The 20,278-nt window shown below is 40.0% G+C and overlaps 1 protein-coding gene across 1 annotated transcript in view; it reads left to right on the top strand.

The window, feature by feature from the left end:
- WDR37 (WD repeat domain 37) overlaps nucleotides 1–20,278 on the top strand; it is a 1,467,838-nt gene that overhangs the window by 752,868 nt on the left and 694,692 nt on the right. Inside the window, exon 6 of the mRNA XM_044064684.1 lies at nucleotides 14,547–14,561. Within this exon, the coding sequence (XP_043920619.1) occupies nucleotides 14,547–14,561 (15 nt within the window). The remainder of the gene's footprint in view (nucleotides 1–14,546; nucleotides 14,562–20,278) is intronic.

Below are 20,278 nucleotides of genomic sequence, written 5' to 3'. Positions count from 1 at the left end.
TCTCCGAATTATAACCCTCTTTAAACCTCCAGGAGTATTACTGTATACAGCAGTCCATTCTGAAGAGGGTATGTGCAGATGTCACTTTTATACCCTACATCAGTTTATGGCTCTGACAGAGGACGTGATACGTACCCTCCTGCACCAAAGACTTTGGTATACTGGCCGGATGTTGGCGCTGCAGGCAGCAACCTCTCTACTGTAATGAATACTGCAACATGTAAGAGAAGGACATCTTACACAACTATTCTTTTTTGTATCAACTTTTGTTTAGTCCTGCATATCCTTATTTGCCATAACATAATCCTTTTTAATCCATATGGTTTATTATCACAGCCTTGAAAATTATAATCCTGAAACCATAATGTCTAAACACAAAAATGCTAAAGACCACAATATCGAACTCCTGGACTTGCATCACTGCAAGACTCGTGTTAGCACTCATTTCTGAGTCCACATCCCTGCAAGACCCATGTTATCACTTGTTCCTGGGTTCACACTTGGTATGGGAATTCAGCATTCAAGATTTTTAGACATTGCGGTCTTTAGCGTTTTGGTCTTTCGATATTATAGTCTTAGGACTATGATTTCCAAGAATGTGATAGCAAACTAATCCATACACCTAAATACTTCATATTATGTTCTCTTACAAATGGGTATTGCTGAGCCAATTAATGTGTGGTACATAGTTTACCACTATAGCATTTGTTTTTTTCTTCTTTAAGTTTATATCCCCAAAAGACTTGAAACTCTCTCAAAATGTTTCACAGTACTGAAATGTCTTTTTCTGGATTCTTCAACCCTAGGGGTCTAGGGAAGGCAGTCTTCAAACAGACCATTTCTGTGTGGAACAAAGTACAAAGTAGTATCATCTGTAAAGAAAAACTAACTTTTCATTAATACCATACCATTTGTGTCCTTGAATTTGTGAGTCCCTTTTCTCTGCCAGTGGCTAAAATATAGCAAAGGGAAAAGAGGGACACCTCGGCCTAGTGCCTCTGTTCAAACACAGTTAGTTAGAATCAAGGTGGGAGAGTTTTTTTTTTCCTCTGAACCTTCCTCTTCCTGATTAAACTCTATTTTTGTGTCAGGAATTGCGTACACTGCCATTGCTTTGATCATAAAATAAAACTCTATTTTTGTGTCAGGAATTACTGCCATTGCTTTGATCATAAAATCTCAGCTGAATCTACGGAATGCTGTCTCAGTATCAAGACTCACCAACAGTAGCACGATTTTCTTACATTGTAACATAATTTTTCTATTAATGTTGTCTCCCCTTCACGAAACTACACTGATCTGTATCTATCAATTTCTGCAACACCTTTGTCATTCTTTTAGCTGGTCTATACATAAATGCTTTATGGTCAAGTTTTAAAATTGTAATAGGTCTATATGAAGCTGGGTCTGAAGAGTTTTAAAGTTAAAAAAGAAAAGCCAGCACTAAACTCCTGGAATCAGGCAATCTTCATTTAATGTCCAAATTCAAGACCGCAACATAACATAACTGTACACCAACATGGTTGTACGGGTTTCGGTAAATCCTTCATCAGCAACCAAACATGATGTACAAAATAAAGACAAAAAATAACTTCCTGTCTTGCAACTTATATAAACTTCATATAGGAAGCATGGAGCACCCTCTAGTGCATCAATAAAATAGTGCACTAGTTCAAAAATACATGAAATATGTTACAAATTAACCCAGTTGTCCCAGTTATATAAATGAGTATATAAACCCAAATATAACAACAAAAATATAACAACAACTATATGAATTGGATGCCTCAAAAATTATCATTCAAGCCAGGGGAAAACAGAGCCCCTAGTTTGATGATCCACATTTTCTCTTTATAAGTGAGCTTATCATGTAGATCATGGGATTGTACATGTCTGTCCTTGATGTGATCAATGACCATAAAACAAAAATTGCCCGTAGGGTGTTTAGAAATGTTTTTATATAATGAACTGGACCCATTTTTATTTTTAATATCACTAAGATATTCCCCTATCCTAACTTTAAAAGGATGGGATGTTTGTCCAACATAGAAAGCTCAACAATTGCACTGGGCCAAATAAATCACCCAAGATGTACTGCAATTGGCAAAACATAATATATCATAAACTTGTGGACAATTTTGTGAAGAAAAAGTCTGACATTTCAACACCCTAGGGCAGTAGGTACAATGACCACATGGATAGCATCCAAAAACAGGGCCTGTAAAAAGGTGAGCTTGAGTAATGGAACATGTATCTCTGTAATAAACCTTCTTGTAATGACTAAAAAGAGAGCCCAAAGACCGCCCTTTCCGAAATGAGTAATGACACCGGTCCCCTACATATTTCTCTAAGACATTATCTGATTTTAACAGATACCAATACTTACGGATAATGTTCATGAATCCAACTGTATTCCTCCTATAAGTTGTAACCAATCTAAGCAAATCAGACTTGACATGATCCCGATTTTGATAGAATAATAAATCAGTTCTATCTTGCTGATTTGCAAAACGATTGGTCCTCGTGATGTCACCCCCTACATAACCCCTACTTGATGGTCGTATGTGGAGGAACTGGAACAAATCCTTTTGACACGAAGGAATTGGGACTTGGGATTGTTCTTGATGACATGCTGGGGGTGGAAACTAGTGGCATGTAATAAGGTATTGAATTGAGGAAATTTTCTAAATATCTCACTCTCAAGAGTGCTGGTGTCCATTCTTTTTATCAAAACATCCAAAAACGTAATTTCAGATCTAGAAAATGTCAACTTAAACTCAATCCCCCGTATATTGCCATTTAGATACTCAAGGAATTCAAAAAGGAATTCCTCACTAGCTCTCCACACCATCCAGCAGTCATCAAGATACCTCCTCCAAATATCCATCTCATTAATATAGACATTGCGACTGATGTCATAAATTACCTGGTCCTCCACATACGCCATAAATAAGTCTGCATAAATGGGGGCAAAAGAAGCCCCCATAGCAGTGCCCTGTGTCTGCCAAAAACATCTGTCCTTAAAAAAGAACACATTGTGAATCAGGACCTGTTCAGTCATGCATACCAAGAGGGTATTAAAACCAGGCTTATAGATATTAACCTTATCCAACCAATATTGCAGGGCCAAAAGTCCTGCCCAATGGGGAATACTGGAATATAGGGAGGTGACATCCAAGGTGCATAAAATCCAATTGGACTCTAGTTGGGTCTCAGAGATAATGGATAGGAACTGTGTAGTGTCTTGAATTCTAGAACGTATATGTGCCAAAAGTGGTTTTAAATATAATGTGAGGAATTCAGAAAGGGGTTCCGTAAGGGAACCCCTGCATGATACGATCGGTCTCCCAGGCGGCCTTGTTGGGTCTTTGTGGATCTTCGGGAGAAAATAGATATATTGCCTGCTAGGAAAATCAACCTTCATCAACCTTGAGTTGATGACACACTTCATCATTAATAATGCCCTTCTCTGTAGCCAAATCCAAAAACTTGTCGACATCCTTTTTAAATTGCAAAGTGGGATCCGCGTGCATTTCCTGATCATGATTATGGTTAGATAATTGATGATCAGCTTCAGCTTCATAGTCCCCCAGATCCTGGACCACCACTGCTCCACCCTTGTCCTCTGAAAGAACAACAATCTCTGAGACCCAACTAGAGTCCCATTGGATTTTATGCACCTTGGATGTCACCTCCCTATATACCAGTATTCCCCATTGGGCAGGACTTTTGGCCCTGCAATATTGGTTGGATAAGGTTGCCTATCTTCCCCAATAATTCTTGAATCATTTTCAGTACTCATTACTTAAATTCCTGTCTTTTTAATAGGTAAATAGGAAAGAGTCTGTCTTTCTGCACTGATTTCCATTCCTGTTTGTCATTATACTCTGAATCACTGTGCCGTTTTCAATACTACATTGTGTGTGATAAATGTGGACAGAACTAAGGCATAGTAATTGTTTTTCAGTAGATGTATTACCAAAGATGAAAATAATTAAACTGTTTTAATTCTCACTATACCTCTCAACTGTATAGATTTTTCATATTTTTGGTCTGTTCCTCATAAAAATATTTTTTTTTTTTTACCATTCACTTGGATGATACGAGGATTAAAGTCGCTAAATAATGACATGCATTTGAGTTTCAGATATCATATCCTTCAGAAAATGCATGCTAACACAAGTCCTACTATTCCAGCAACTTTCTTAGTTTATAAGAGCAATATTTAAAATGTGTCCTTATTTTTGGGCCTTTGTCTCCCATTATGTCAGGCTTTGTCCAGATTTCTTGCACTAAGAGGTTGAGAGGTATGACATTTCTCACATGCGTCCATGTGTGCATGCACACAGATGTTAGTCAAGGCAATTACTTTGTTTTATTTTATTTTTTTCTGTTGACTGGGTTAGTCCATCTGGGTTTATGGCCTATTTTCAGTGAAGACCTGAAGAAGTATGTATACTAACTAGGGAAACCTGGCCAGGACATCAGTGAAATTACCCTGTTATTTTTGATCTGTGCTTGTTCTTCTAATGCAAAGCCTGCTGGGAGGCAAGTCCAAGTGATGGAAGGAGGCTTGGAGATATTACCGCTGGTGAAGGAGAAATGTAGGAGGTAATCATAATGGAGATTTTTGGAAGGTGGACTGGGTGATACATTATTGTTAAAACTGATAAAGAGCAAGAAAGCTGAAGGAAGGTGATGAAAATTTCATGGAGGGAGATGTTATAGAATTATGGTTTTGAGAGAGAGCCAAGTAAAGAGGATGTTCATCGTGTTTCACCGTTGTAGTCATTACTCTTGGGTTATCCTGCTGGCAGGCTACCCGCAGTCAGCCAGAATTCCAAAGTCTAGGTCCGGCGTCGGTTGCTGTTGCCTCTTCCCTGACGTCAGTGCACCAGGGATATAACAGATGCAGCCGACGCCATTTTCTTCAGTCTTTCTTGACGCGCGGTGCCTGAAGCAAAAGCAGTTCGCAAGTGCCGGTCGGCCGACTCCTGAGATTTTCACAGACGAATTTCAGATCCAAAGTCTTCATTAAAGCTAAGTGCTCTGTTGGGGAAACTTTTTTCTTGCTCCTGACCGATGTCAGAAAAAGTTAACAATTGTATTTCTTGTGGGAAGCAAATACCTCATAAGGATTATCATTCTTACTGTATTCCTTGCCAAGGCCCTGATCATAATGTTGCTAGCTGTTGGTTTTGTGCTAGATTCAACAAACGCACTATTAAGCGTTGGTCTGATTTTGCTTATCATTACTTTGGCCGAAAATTCAATTACATATAATGCCGTCGGAACAGCCGACGACCAGAGTTTCTAAAAAACGCAAGGAAAAAGATAAAGACATGCATCCGAGATCCAAAACCGACGACGAGGCTTCCGCTAAGCCAGTCGCTGGTTCTCAGTGAGGCGCTTTCGCAGCCCCTGACACCCGCTACCTCAGAGCCACAGGCCGTTGACGACTCCCACATGGAGCCAGATAGGCCTCTGGATACTCAAGGTATTGGACACTCGGAAATCATTCCCTCAGATGGATCCGGAGCCGCTGAGCAGGCATCGGCTTCTGAGGGTGTTTTCAGACCTACACAGCTATATGTAAAGCCTACTTCAGCTTCAAAAGCAAAGACTACAGCAGCTTAAAGACAAAGAAACAAGTACAGCATTTTCCAGGACAGACTTCCATGCCTAAGAAACAGATGCTCAAATTGGCCAAAGACCTTATTATCTTGATCAGGGGTTCCCATCTCCTTCCTGACAAGAGGCCTGGGCAAGAGACAGACTCTGACTCTTCAGATCAGGTTTCCATTTCCTCTGACTCCTCTTCTGTACAGGAATACTCTCTTCCTCCCTATGAGGATTCTGATGATGAAGAATCCATTCCTTCAGCCTCTCCTCCTGAGGATTATTCTTTTGGGGAAACCCTGCATACCATGAGGGAGCACTTCCACTGGGAGAGCCAAGATTACTCAGAATCAAAGACAAGGCTTAGAGATTTTCTTTTATTTCCTCAGCACAGGCCTCTTGCTATTCTCCCTGTGCTAGACATTGTAGATGATGTATTTTCAGAGTCCGGCCTTTCTCCAGACTCCTTACCTGTAGCTCATGTTAAACCAGATAGATACTACAGGGTTCCAGATTCACATAAATTTCTTTATAAAAACCCTGCTGCTGACCCAGTAACTATTTCTCAGGGTCCCAAGGGGTTAAGGCCACTACTGCAAAAAACCCTGTCCCTTCTGACAGGGATTCAAGGGCACTAGACAGATGGGGGAAAAAGGTTTACACTTCTGCTACTTTGGCTGTGAGGGATTTTAATTGTCAATTTCATGATTAAATATCAGCAATACTTAATGTCACTGTTAAAATAGAAAATGTTGACTAATTCTGATTGTACAGAAAATAAGGAAATACAGGATTTATTGCATGCAACTGAACAAGTGGGAAAGCATACATTGCAATGTGGTTTTGATTCTCTGGAGGCCTCCTGCAGGGCCGCAGTTACGGGTTCTGTCATTAGGAGGCATGCTTGGTTAAAGGAACAAAATCTGCTTGATCATGTTAAAGCAAAATTATTAGATGCTCCATTACAGCATGATGCTTTATTTGGTGTTAAAGCAGAGGAGGTTTTGAAGAAAATGGAGGACAAAGTGAAATCTATGCAAACAGTAAAGGATTTCTTACAGGTTCAGCCACCAAAATTTAGCAGGAACTGGCCTACAAAGAATTGGTCCTTTCCAGTGTTGGACAGGCCACAAAAAGGCAGATACAGACATCCCAGAGGCAGATCCCAGCCCCAGGGCTCATACAGGCCTAAACAGAGAGGGGTGCTTCTACCTCCAAAAGAGGAGAAGACAAAGCACAGCCATACAGGAAACAGTCCCAATGACTTGCCTCTGCCAGCTCCAAGCACTTATCTTCTTGCAGCCCCCTTAGGGAGTAAACTAGCACTTTTCTCTCAAAATTGGCACATGATCACACAGGACAAATGGGCATTGAATATAGTGTCCCAGAGCTACAGGTTCCACTTTCACACCCTGCCAAAGGCAAAAGGTATGCCAAACCTGCCACACAATCAATGGGCAGAGGCACAAAAACAAGTTTAATCCCTTATGCAAATGAGGGCCATTCAGCAAGTACCACAGCAAGAGCAGGGACAAGGATTTTACTCAAGACTTTTCTTGGTCCCCAGAAAGGACAAAGCCTGGAGACCAATACTGGACCTGTCTTTTCTAAACACATTTCTTGACGTTCCAAAATTCAAAATGTTAACTCTGCAGCAGCTTCTGCCCATGCTCAGCAAGAAGGCTTGGCTTGTAACTTTGGACCTAAAAGAGGCATACCTGCATATACCAATCAGACAATCTTGCAGAAGATACCACAGATTCATAGCTGGCTCAATGCACTACCAATTCTCTGCACTGCCCTTTGGCTTATCTACTGCACCCAGGGTCTTTACAAAATGCCTGGCACCAGTAATTGCATTTTGCAGACAAAGAGGAATTCAAATTTATCCTTACTTGGACAACTGCCTTATACAAGCAGAGAACAAGGACACTCTACTAAAGCATCTGGCGTTCGTAAAAAGATTATTAATTTGCCTAGGGTACACAGTAAACGAAAAGAAATCAAAACTAGTACCCTCTCAAGAGATAATATTCCTAGGTGCAAGCTTAAATACAACTGCCCAGATGGCTTATCCCACGCCAGACAAACAAAGGCAACTAATTTCTTACTTCAAAATGTTGGCAACAAAGACCCAGTTATCTGCAAGAAAAATGATGCAGGCTTTGGGCTTCATGGCATCCTGCATTCTGCTAATTCCATATGCCAGACTGCATATGAGGAAACTTCAGTGGTACCTAAAAAGTGTCTGGACTCAACATTGTCAAAGCCTGGAAGCATTAATTACCCTCATTTTCCTGCCATTCACTCTACCCACAGCCAGGCAGTCAATAACAACAGATGCATCAGATTATGCCTGGGGAGCACACATGGCAGGAAAATGTATTCAGGGCACATGGCCCACATGACAAATGCATCTACATATCAATCAAAAAGAGATGCTAGCTGTTCAGAATGCCCTGACAGCTTTCAAGGATCCACTCCATCCAGGACAACTACTGATAAGGATGGACAATACTACAGTCATGTGGTACATAAACAAGTAGGGAGGCACACATTCCTATCCCCCTCTGCAGCCAAGTCATAACTTTGTGGAACACAGCATTGACTTATCAAGTACACCTGCAAGCACAATTCGTGCTAGGAAAGAACAGTACTCTGGCAGACGAACTAAGCAGAAACCTTACGGATCCCCATGAGTGGAAACTGGATCCACAAGTCTTTAGCATGATAAAGGAATAGGGATGCCCTGACATAGACCTATTTGCCTCCCCTCACAACTGCCAACTACAAAAATTCTGCACAAGGACTTATCACAAGCAAGCATGGAAAGTGGATGCTCTGTCATTCAGCTGGAAAAGTCTAACAGTATATGTCTTTCCTCCTCTGCCTCTCCTCCCCAAGGTACTCCGAAAGGTCAGACAAGAGAAGCCAAGAATGATTCTGATTGCCCCAGACTGGCCACACCAGCACTGGTACCCAATCCTAAAAAGTTTGTCTCAAGGCCCAGCCTGGACATTGCCTCTAATTCCTCACTAACTGACCCAGCGAAACAATCAGATTCTGCACAGCCAACTCAGGACCCTAAATCTGGCAGCATGGTGGATAATGCAACCATTCAAAGCACATCTCTCTCTAAAGCAGTGATGGATGTTATTTTGGAGGCCAGGAGGACCAGAAAATCTTATGCAGAAAAATGGAAAAGATCTGTACCAAATATTCCTCAGATTTTACAATACCTAACTGGGATGCTGGACAAAGGCCTATCCTTTTCATCAATTAAAATTCATGCCTCTGCCATTTCAGCTCATTACAATACGGAACCTCCTATTTTTTCCCATCTATTGCTAAGGCAGTACCTCAGAGGGGCCAAAAACATAAGACCTCCAAGGAGAGCCCCAATACCTGCATGGGACCTCAATTATGTCATGGAAAAACTCACACTGCCACCTTCTGAGCCAGCCAATACAGCTGATATAAAGTTTTTATCTTGGAAAACAGCTCTGCTCCTAGCAATAACCTCTGCAAGATGAGTTTCAGAGTTACAGGCACTCATGGCTGTGGAACCTTTCATCATTTTCCATCCAGACAGGGTTTCTCTAAGGACGAACCCAACATTTATGCCTAAGGTCATGTCCAGTGTGGCCCTTAACCAAACCATTCATTTGCCTACCTTTTATCCAAACCCACAGAATAAGGGTGAGAGACTTCTGCATTCCTTGGACATACACAGACAACTACGCTTCTACTTGGACAGAACTAAAGCTTTCAGAAAAACTGAGCAACTTTTAGTGGCATATGCTGCAGGATCTCAAGGAAAGCCTATCTCAAAACAGACTATTTCAAAATGGATAGGCCACTGCATTCGTTTCTGCTACTCACAACATGGCAAATCAGTGCCCAAGGGCATTAGGCCTCATTCTACCAGGGCAGCAGCCACTTCAGCAGCCTTTCTCAGAGGAGTACCAACCAAAGACATTTTATAGGCTGCAACTTGGAGTTCAGTGCACACTTTTACAAAGCACTACCATTTACCTCTCTACTCTAAATCCAGAGCAGGCTTTGCCACTGCAGTTCTGCAAGGCCTTATAGCCTCTCCTAATCCTATTTAGGCCCAGCCAACCAGCCTTAGCTTTGGGATTCAACCCAAGTGTAATGACTACAGCAGTGAAACACGATGAACATAGTACAGTTGTGTACTTACCATAAATGTAGATGTTCGAGTGTATTCACTGTTGCAGTCCAGGTTACCCACCCTCCATCCCCCTTTTCTTTGTTGGGACTTACCTATACTTCTCTATCCTATACAACCTATGTGGTGTATTTGCTTGTAGATGAAGGAAATGTTTATTTTACTGCATGCATAATTATTGGAATAATATTTTCAGCTTACCATTTTGAGGGCACCTGACATCTGGGGCAAGAAAAACTGAAGAAAATGGTGTTGGCTGCATCTTTTATACCCCTGGCGCACTGACGTCAGGGAAGAGGTGACAGCAACCAACGCCGGACCTAGACTTTGGAATTCTGGCCGACTGTGGGTAGCCTGCCAGCAGGATAACCCAAGAGTAATGACTGCAACAGTGAATACACTCGAACATCTACATTTATGGTAGGTACACAACTGTACTTTGCTCGTGTTGCAGAAAGTGCTGTTGACATTATGCAAATGATGCTCAGAAAGATAATGCTGTAGTTTGTCATAGTAGTGACTTTGTAAATATGTTACCCTTGCTGAAGCAAAAAGAAGATCTAGAGGAAATTGAGACGAGTGAACAGTAATAAACCATGTGATGTGGCTTACCAGTCTTATAACCTCGCAAATAAAGCGACTCTGGATATAAGAGGACACAAAACTAGATTCTATGCAGCTGCTGCGCAGTCTGGAAATTTGGTTGAAAGACAACAGAGGCAGACTTGTATAAATGCAAAATAATTTTATTCAAAAAATGCCCCAATAAAAATATAATGAAATTTGAGACAGTGTTTTTAGCCATTGGGATTTAAAAGTTCTGGATGGTAGAACTTAATTCGTTTGGGACTAGAGCAATCTTCTGAAGTGGGATTTAGAAACTTTCTTTTGAGAGAAATATGTGGTTTTGTTTGGATAAAAGGAAGGGTACTTTTTCCTGAGTAATTTTGTGGTAATCTCAGTTTTCAGTGGGAGAAGAAAAAAGATTTTTACAGTTTAACTTAAGGAAATATTTCAAAAAGATATGTCAAGATGTCTATAAAGTTACTCAGGTTCTGGAAGAAAGGACATTATGGACTAGAGCTTGGGAAGGCTGGGTGCGTTGGAATGTGTACAAGGAGAAATTGCTCACTTGCTAAGTGGTGGTGTTATTAATGGACAAAGATGGATGTTTTGTTGCTGGTTCAACCCAAATGTGTTGTTATTGTGCTTAATTTGAGCATTTTATCAGTGAAGGCATAATGCTGCATGTGATGAGGGGAGATGGATCATGTAGTAAAACAATATAAAATAATTTGTTCAAGATGTAACAAAGACCGTCCTTTCTGGGTAGACTGTAAAATGGAAAGAGACATAAAAGTACTGGATGAGCAGGAAGTTGTTCAGAATGAAAGTTTACATTGTTCTAGTGAAAGTGAGTGTACTCATTGATGTAAAGACCTCTAAGGAAGAAGATCATTGTATAGATAACGATTTCTTAAACTGAGCAGTTGCAGTTGGAAAAAACGTATGCAGTATTTGAAAATGAAGAAAGGGAGAGTTGTAGTCACCTAAGAATGAATTTAGATAAAAAGTATAGCTATTGAAGATAGAGTTATAAGAAATAATGAATGAAAAACAAGTAGCATGAATCAACAAAACAATGCAAAAAAAAAAGGATAGTTTTATTAAAGGAAATATATGGAGAATGGTGGTCTTAGATTGGAGTAAGAGGGTGAGTGCTGATATGTTCATAGATATCAAGTTTTTGACCAAGACACAGAAAAAGTGATTTTAAATGCATTGAGGAAGTTATATAAAGTGGACATTTGGTTATAAAGAAAGTACAGGGATTGCTAATTTAGAAATAAAGATAGTAAAGTTGCGTAAGTAAATGTACCGTAACAGTAGATGTTTGAATGATCACTGCTGCAGTATCTTTAGGTATATGGCTTATATCATGCCAAGGATATAGCACCCGGCCATCTTCCAAAGCTTCAGGGCACCTTCCATGTACCTAACTGTCAGGCAGCTTGAGATGAGCTGTCTAAAACACAAATTTGGATACCAAACCATTCAGAGCTTTCCTGCCAACAGAGAGGAGGATGCTGGGCCCTGAAAGCACAATGCTAGGAACAAAAATAAATAAGTCAATTACATAAATAAATGTCCACACCTTGGCATAAAAACACACCAAAAACCGGGGGGGGGGGGAGCTACTGCATCAGTGATCATTTGAGCATCTTCTGTTGTGGTAAGTTTATTTATATAACTGTCCTATGGCATATTGATCACTGCTGCAGTAGCCTTAACTATACAAATACATTACCCTAGTTTACAACCGTTAGGTGGTGGAAAGAGAAAGGTCCAGGATCCCCTGAAGAATAGTCCTTGCAAAGCCTGATCTGGACCTAGAAAAGGAATCAAGCTTATAGTGTGTTGCAAAAGTAGTACAGAGGACCTAGTTTCAGCTTCTAAAATACTTCTAGAGTCCAACCCTTTCTAAAAAGCCATAGATCCAGCCGAGACTCTAATAGAGTGGGCCTTTACCCTGCCTGGAATAGATTTGTTATGGCTACTCTAACAAAAGGCAATTGCCTTAGACATTCACTTGGAAATGGTCTTTTTTGAAACAAGTTATTCCTTCTTACTTTCTCAAGAAATGAAAAATTGATCCGGAGATCTGAAAGATTTAGTTATGTCAAGATAGTACATGGGCTGTCTGTGGGCATCTGAGGTAGGAGTATTGTTTCTCACCCGTTTTTAGGTTCAGAAAAAAATGGGGAGATAGTTTGGCTTAAGGTAAGCGTGGATACCACTTTATACATAAAGAAAGATTAGTTTCAGAGAAACACTGTCCCTGTGGAAAATGGCATAAGTGTTTGCAACTCGGATACCTTTTTTTGCAGAGGTCAAAGCAATCCGTAAAACTGTTTTCCATGTTAAGAAACTCAAGTCATCCAGGTTAGATGGTTCAAATGGAGCAAGCGTTGGCTTCTCTAACACAAAATTAAGATCCCAAGGATGGGCCACCAGCTTTTTGGCAGCCTCTTATGCAAAACCAATTTTAAAAACATTTTGACATGAGACTCCATTGAAAGAGGAGGACCCGTGGGCAAACATGCTTTAATGGCCAGTAAATGAACCATGATAGTGGAATAAGAAAGGCCATACGATAGTAACTCACACAAACGTTGTAAAACCAAAGAACAACTAACCTCAAATGGATGTCGGTCATGTTGGCACCAACTAGGAAACCTTTTCCATTTGCTAATATAAGATTTTTTAGTAACAGACTTTATTGGCTCCATTAGTACGTACTGCGCATCTTATGTAAGCAGGTGCCTGAAAAGAATTAAGACCCTATCATCTAGGCAGTCAGTTGAAGTTGATTGGTATTGAGGTGTATCAAACACCCCTGTTCTTGTGTGAGTAAATTCAGTCTGTGAGGGAGTTTGTGTTAATTGCCCTTGGCCATTCCCAAAAGAAGGGAGAACCATTGTTGCCTAGATCAGAATGGCGTTAACCCAATGATCTTGGGTGATTCCTTCTGAATCTTCAATAGTAGGATATTAGTGAAAAAACATATGGGAACTTTGCTGTCCAAGGAAAAGAAAAGACATTTGTCCTCCAGGCCTTCTTGTATTTAGTCCTGAAACAGACTCTTGCCATTTCGTTGTTCAGAGAGGAGACAAAGGGGTCTATTTGAGGAACTCCCCACAGGTGGATGAGATCTTGTAAGACCCCCCCCCCCATTTAGTTTCCATTCGTGAGGTTCTATCTTGGTCCTGCTCAGTTTGTATGCCACACAGTTTTCCTCTGACATAATGTAGAATTGTGCTGTGAAGCTATATCTGAAGCTAACATGACTAGTCTGTAGATGGGTTATGACCTGTTTCCCCCTTGCTTGTTGATGTACTGCATGGCAACTTGAAGAGGTCCTGGGGACCAAAGATGATTCAGAGTGTTTGTGCCTTGATCAAGGCAAGCATCTCCTTGATATTTATGTGCTTGCATCTGTCATTGGTGTCCCACACACCCTGCACTTTTATCACTCCTGAAACTGCTCCCCAAGTAAAGTCTGAGGCGTCTGTGGTGACTGACTGCTTTGAAACAGGGAGGGGGATTTGAGATCTGTTTTCTCCACCAAATGATTTCTCTTCTGACAAACCCCAACACTGGACTAAAAGAAAAAAAGGGTGTTGGTGCTGGGACCAAAGATACTTCAGATGTCAGTGTATCTTCTTCATGTGGAGTCTTGCCAGGGTTTTCATGAAAATCATAGAAGTCATGAGACTCACAATCCTATAATATTCCCTTTCAGTGACCAAAGTCTGAGTAGAAAACTTTAGAAGTAGACCTAGATATAGATTTTTATTTTTTTCCTGTGGAAGGATAGCTGTTTGAACCAAAGTGTCTTGTTGACATCTCAGGAACATAATCCTGTGTGAAGGAGTCAAGAAAGACTTTATTGTTCTGTTGGAATCCCAGTTTGTTTAAAAGATCTCTCACCCAAGAGAGAGAGAGGTTCCTTATACTTTGAAAAAGACTCTGCAAGGATAAACAAGTCATCTAAATATGGGAAAATGTGCAGACCCTGTAGTCTGTAAAGAGCTCTAACTGGAGCTAGACAGTTTTAAGTATCCACTGCACCAAGTGTGTTCACAAAAGGTAAGGCAGATAACTGATAATGTGATCCAGACACAAAAAACTTTAAAAAATGTGAAGTCTGAATGAATAGGGATGTAATGATAAGCATCTTTTAAGTCTAGTGTTAACAGGAAACTTGAAAAAGGAAGAAGAGATGACAGGTTGTGAAGTGACATCAAATCATTTTGAATATGGCACTATTAGAAATAAGTTTAGGAATGAAAGGTCCAGAACTGGTCTCCAAGCATTTTGTTTCTTTGGCACTACGAACATCGTGAAATAAAAACCCTTCCTCATCTGGGGAAGGAGGAACTTGTTTCTATCACTCCTTGGGACAGCATGTGATGAAGAACCAGTGGAAACAAAAGTCTGATCTGGAGGATGAGGAATGACTTCCTGGAAAGGAAGAACTTTTTCCCACTGCCATCTGTAACCTTGATGAACGACTTTCAGAACCCATGTGTCTGAAACTACCCATTGCCATTAGAGAAAAATGGAGATTCAAAGTTTCAGGAAGAGAAAAGGGACCAGGGTGGGAGAGGGTTTCAGGGTCTGTTTCTTAGTCATTTATACGTGTTGGACTGTCCTTTGTTTAGGAGGGTTTGAGGCTTTTTTGTGGAAACTCTTGCCATTTCTTCTTACTTGTCTGTTTACCTGTACTTTGTTGAGACTGTTTTTCTGCTTTTTGTCAAAATTGGATGAGAAGTTAGAAATTCCCTTGGAAATGTTAGAAAAGGAGGGTTGAAAATCTTAGAGATTCCCTGGATCATCTTAACACTTTCATCACACTCTTTGAGCGTCTCTGCAGCAGAAGGGCCAAACACTAAATCTCTATCCAAAGGTGAACTTAAAATCTAATTTTTGACATCATCTGGGAGGTTTTGAGAATGCAGCCTTACAAACCTCCTCAAAACAGTACAGTGTCTGTAGTCCTGGAAGAAGCATCAACAGAGTCATACACACACTGTAAACAATGAAGTGGTCTGTGCAACAGAAGAAACTATATTACTTAAAGCAGATTTTTCTTCACAAAATAAAACTGCAGGTAAAGCATTCAGCATGCTTTCACAAAATGCTGAAAATTAAGGATGCAGAAGTATACACTTTTTTTCTCATACTTGTCATTTTTCCGTCCTTGTCAGAAAGGGTAAGAATGGAATTAACTAAGTGCTTAGCAGCAGTGGGATCAACTAAAGCTGTAGTTGCTAGGTCAGGTTTGGGAGTAATGTATAAAAATGTAAGAGACTGAGGAACTTTATGAATCATATCTGCCTTTTTAGGGGCAGCTGGTTGACTGTCAGGAAATTTGCAGGCAAAGGTGCACACATCCTCTAAAGCGGACCAAACAGGGGGAATGGTTGTAGGTTCTGGAAAATCTTTCTGCAACAACTCTCAGTATTTTCTGAGGAACTGGGAAACTTCAGTGTTCTCCCAGTGGAAAAAAAATGGCATATTCTAACAGTGTCAGGGAAAGAGACACCCCCCTGAGAGAATCAGAAACTGAGCTCTCCTATGAGTCTGAAAAAAAAAAATATCTTTCCCTTCATCTTCCTGTTTAGATTCTGAATCTTGAATCTCTTCAGGAAAAAAGATATCCCTTTTTTACCAGAAACCATTTTGCAAGAAGGAAATAGCCTAAATTAAACCCTGAGCCAGACCCCTGTCCAAAGAAAGCCAATACAGGCTTCGTTTTCTGTTCTTTTTCACTGGGAAAAGTGGGGCCAGCCATATTACTTATGGCAGTAGCAGACTCCCCATGGATGGGTACAGCATTGTGGCACAACAGTGAAGCCTTCCCTGTTCCCTCTCCCAGAACCTACAATAGTGTCTCTCTTGCCCACTAAGGGGACCCCAACAGCCACAGATGATGTGACTGATCCCCAGTCCATAGCGGCTGTAGGTGCTACACCAGAGGGTTCCGGGATAAAAGAGGAGTTTTTGAAGTACAATAAATGGCTACAGCAGAGTCACCCACCTGCATCTGAGGCAAATTGCTACCATGCTGTGGAGGCAAAGGTTGTTTGCTTAAATTTTCTTTTTGTGGCTGGCTGGAAGAAGAACAGACTGTGGGACTGGTTCCATGGTCAAGCCAGAAATGTTGCCCATTTCCCTGGGAAGAAAAGCAGCAAATGCCATTAAAACTACAAGTCTTTGGTTTTCAGTTACTTTACACAATGTTTGAACTGTCAGGAAAAAAAAGAATGCTCTGTGTAAAAGTACAATGCAGTGTCATGACAGTCATTTAAAATACAAAATTCCTAGCTTTAAAATAACTTTCTTGAAGAGGAAAATGATAAAACAGCACCAGTATTTAGAAAGTGGAAAGTTTTTCCTCCAAAGGCAACGTCTCTGCCCAGCAAAAGAACAGCATAAGCCAACTGTCAGTCCTCAAAAACCTCAGAAGGGCATACTCTTCGGCTGCAGTAAAGCTCTGAAAGGCTTGGTGCACAAATTGGTCTTTTAGTCTGCTCTGCTTGAGCTGCCTGACAGTTTGGGCACATGGAAGGTGCTCTGAAGCTAGCTGTCTGTTGAATCATTGGCAGGATATAACCCATATAGCTAAGCCTTCTACAGCAGTGATCACCAGTATGATGAACACTGTGGAGTTTTAGATGTTACGGTCAGAAAAGTAAGGAGACTTAATAGTAACAGTAAAAGAAAGAAATGGCAAAAGCTTATCGTAGGATATTTTTAGGGAATGTGCAGTTATACAAGTGCTTGAAATTAGGTGTTAGAGTAAAAAGGGTATAATATTAACATGGGATTTGTCAATGTAATCTTAGGGGAATAAGTGTAAAAATGCAGAATGTAAAAATATTGAAAGATATTATGAAATATGGTTATTTGATGCTAGGTATGGAAAGAAGTTTTACGCATGTAATTGGAACGTTACAAACTGAACTTATTTTTATTTTTTGAAAATTTGAAAGATGTGAAAGTTGGAGGAGAGTAGCAGGATTTACAGACCGTAAACCTGTATAGGCAAGATTTGCCAAAAATGTAAATAAGATAAAGAACAGTGGTCTAAAAGATTAACTGGGGGTAGTAGAAGTGAAACAAAATACCACTGAGTCAATTAGGAGATCATTGTGGTATGTACTATTCTTTTATAAGATACAGGAGTAGTGGTGGATTGCTTTTGAATAGGAAATGAAGATAATTACTTGCTTGTGGAAAAATATTACTCACAAAAGAGTTTGAGATAGTATGGCAGTTTAAAGAGTTATTAGGTCAGATCCGAATGGAATGTTTGTAAAGAGAAAATTTATGTGAGGAAAAGGTGAAAATGATAGAAGACAGTGTTAACATTTTAGGAAATAAGTAACGTATTTAGGAAAATGGTTTTATATTGTGGAAAATAATATGGAGTCTATTACAGATTTGAACATAGTTTTGTATATGAATCAGGGTGATCAGTAAAAGAAGATTTAGAGCAAATGTATATGAATAGCGTAGAAGAAGAAGAAAGCATGTAATGGAGAATTAAGAGATCGGAAGCAAAAAGAGAGGAGTTGGAAAAAGAAATGACCAACAAAGAATAGGAAGATATAAAAATTATATCCAGGCCCACCTTCACCTGGTGAAGCATCCACCTTTCTCTCTCTCTCTTGTTTTAGAGAGATGTTGAGTGGGGGAAAAGCAGTATTTTATAAAAGTTGTAAATGCATGATTGCAAAATGGTATCAGGAATGGGTGTTTAGAAGGATAATAAAGCTTATATGGAAGATGGATGAAGTACAAGGTTTATAAAATTGTAGAACATTTAATTTGTGTAATTGTGGTTGTAAGATTTTAATGAAAGTTATGCAAGTGAAAAATGAGAGAATGCTAAAAGATGTGGTGGGAGAAGGGGTATATTGAATCCAGGGCAAGCAGGTAAAAGAAATGTTAGTGCTGCTGAATGAGTTGTTGATAGTATTATAAGATAAGTAAGATGGCCAAGTAGTAATAGTTGATATAGAAGAGACAGATGTTATAAATTATAAGCAGCTGTGGGAAATATTAAAGGCTTATGGAGAGGGAAAGAGGTAGTGATGTTATTAAGAAGTGCATATGAGAATATGGAGATAAAGGTTATGGTGAATGGGTGCGTAGGAATGAAGATTAGATAAAGACAGTGTTTACACAAAGATGTCTAGTTTTTGGAAGAACATCTGTATTTATGATAAACACTGTAATACATCAAAGCCAAAAGAAACCAGAGGAAGGAAGATGGAAGACAGAAGCAGATGATAAGCTTCTAGTAGCCATGACATATGCAGATGATTTAAATCTAATGGCTAAAAACAAATTAGATAAAGGAAGATGTTAAACATTATATCACTGTTGCAGATGTTTGTTATTTGGGATCTCATCTCCAACAACCAGCCAACTTTTCAAAGCTTAAGGGCACCCTTCATGCAGTCTGTCAGGAGCTCGAGTGGAGCTCCATATAAAGACAGATCTCCAAACACTTCAGAGCTGTCTTGCCTCCATAGTATGCTCCTTCATTGGGCTTTATGGAACCACCGCTTTGCTAGTGATCCTTCAAGGCTGGCATGTAAGCCCCCTGTTAGGGAAAGGTATTTTCTTACATTCTGGTTCCCTGTAGATCATCATTGTTCTATTAATGTCAAATGTTTACCTCCCCACCCACATTGATCCATATCTGTCAGTTTTGGCATCACCTTCAGTAAATGTGGTAAAAATATGGTTGTGTATCATGGTTTTATCTCTTGAAATTGGAAAAAGGAGAAACTTTACATTTTTCATCTGCATTGTCACATTTAGGGGCTTTGCCCCCAAACACCCCAGTACTGAATATAGTATGATTAGGGACACTGCTCCTAGAGGAAAGGGTGGTAGTTAGAGCCTTGTTTTGTAATTTTGGATGCTTCCAATTTCAGGCAGTGGAATTACAGTAGGAATCTCAAGAATTTATTGAGTTCACTTTTTCTTCCAGGTGAATGGAGATTGAACTGAATCCCACATGGTCTGAGGGACACACTTTGGTATCCTGGTTCATGATGCTGGCAAGAGACAGGTGGGGAGAAGCTGTATTACTAAGCTAAGGGTTGTGGAAGAGGAAGTTTAGGTTACTTAGTGTTTCCTCCACCCCCAATAGCAAACTGAAATGGTGAATGCTTGTTCTGTGCTGTTCTCATGAACAGAATCTACTCATTTTGGAAGTCCAATTTTGCCAATGTGTACAGCTACCTTTACATTTGTGATATCCTAAAGAAGATGTTGGCCTTTGAGTCTTATATGTGCTAAAAATGAAGCTGTGTTGTGGATGTTGACAGTACTGCAGCGTAACATTCAACTTCTCAGCACTAGAAGTCTGGGCAGAGCCAAAAATAATGGAGGGACAAAGGCCACAAAATAGGGACACATGTTAAATGTTGCTCTTAGGAATTTAAAATTTTACTGGAATAAAAGGTTTTGTGTTACCATGAATTTTTTGAAGGATATAAAGTCTGATACTCAAATGTCTGACATTGTTTGAATTCAAAAGTCCAAGGTGCCCAAGGAGGCAGGAAACAAGCACTTAAAAAAGCACGAAACCACAGCACATAGAAATCCCAGTACACATTAACGTTCCTGAAATCTCAGCCTATACATTTTCATTTGGTTTACATCATCAGATGTGGACGAATATGGGGAATGCCAACTCCACCCTGAAGAATTTTGTACAGTTTGCTTTCGTACAACTGCGGATGTCTAGCCTTCTGAGACTCTAGTTTCATGGCCACCTCCTCTCCATTTGTGATGAAGTAACCCAAATGAAAATGTATAGGCTAAGATTTCAGGAACGTTAATGTGTATTGGGGTTTCTTTGTGCTGTGGTTTCGTGCTATA

The sequence above is a fragment of the Protopterus annectens genome, chromosome 3.part0 (genome assembly GCF_019279795.1).
Source record: "Protopterus annectens isolate FY-2018-M chromosome 3.part0, PAN1.0, whole genome shotgun sequence".
NCBI classification, from domain to species: domain Eukaryota; kingdom Metazoa; phylum Chordata; order Ceratodontiformes; family Protopteridae; genus Protopterus; species Protopterus annectens.
The sequence above is the reverse complement of the archived record's forward strand: the minus strand, read 5'-3'. Positions and strand labels throughout refer to the sequence as shown.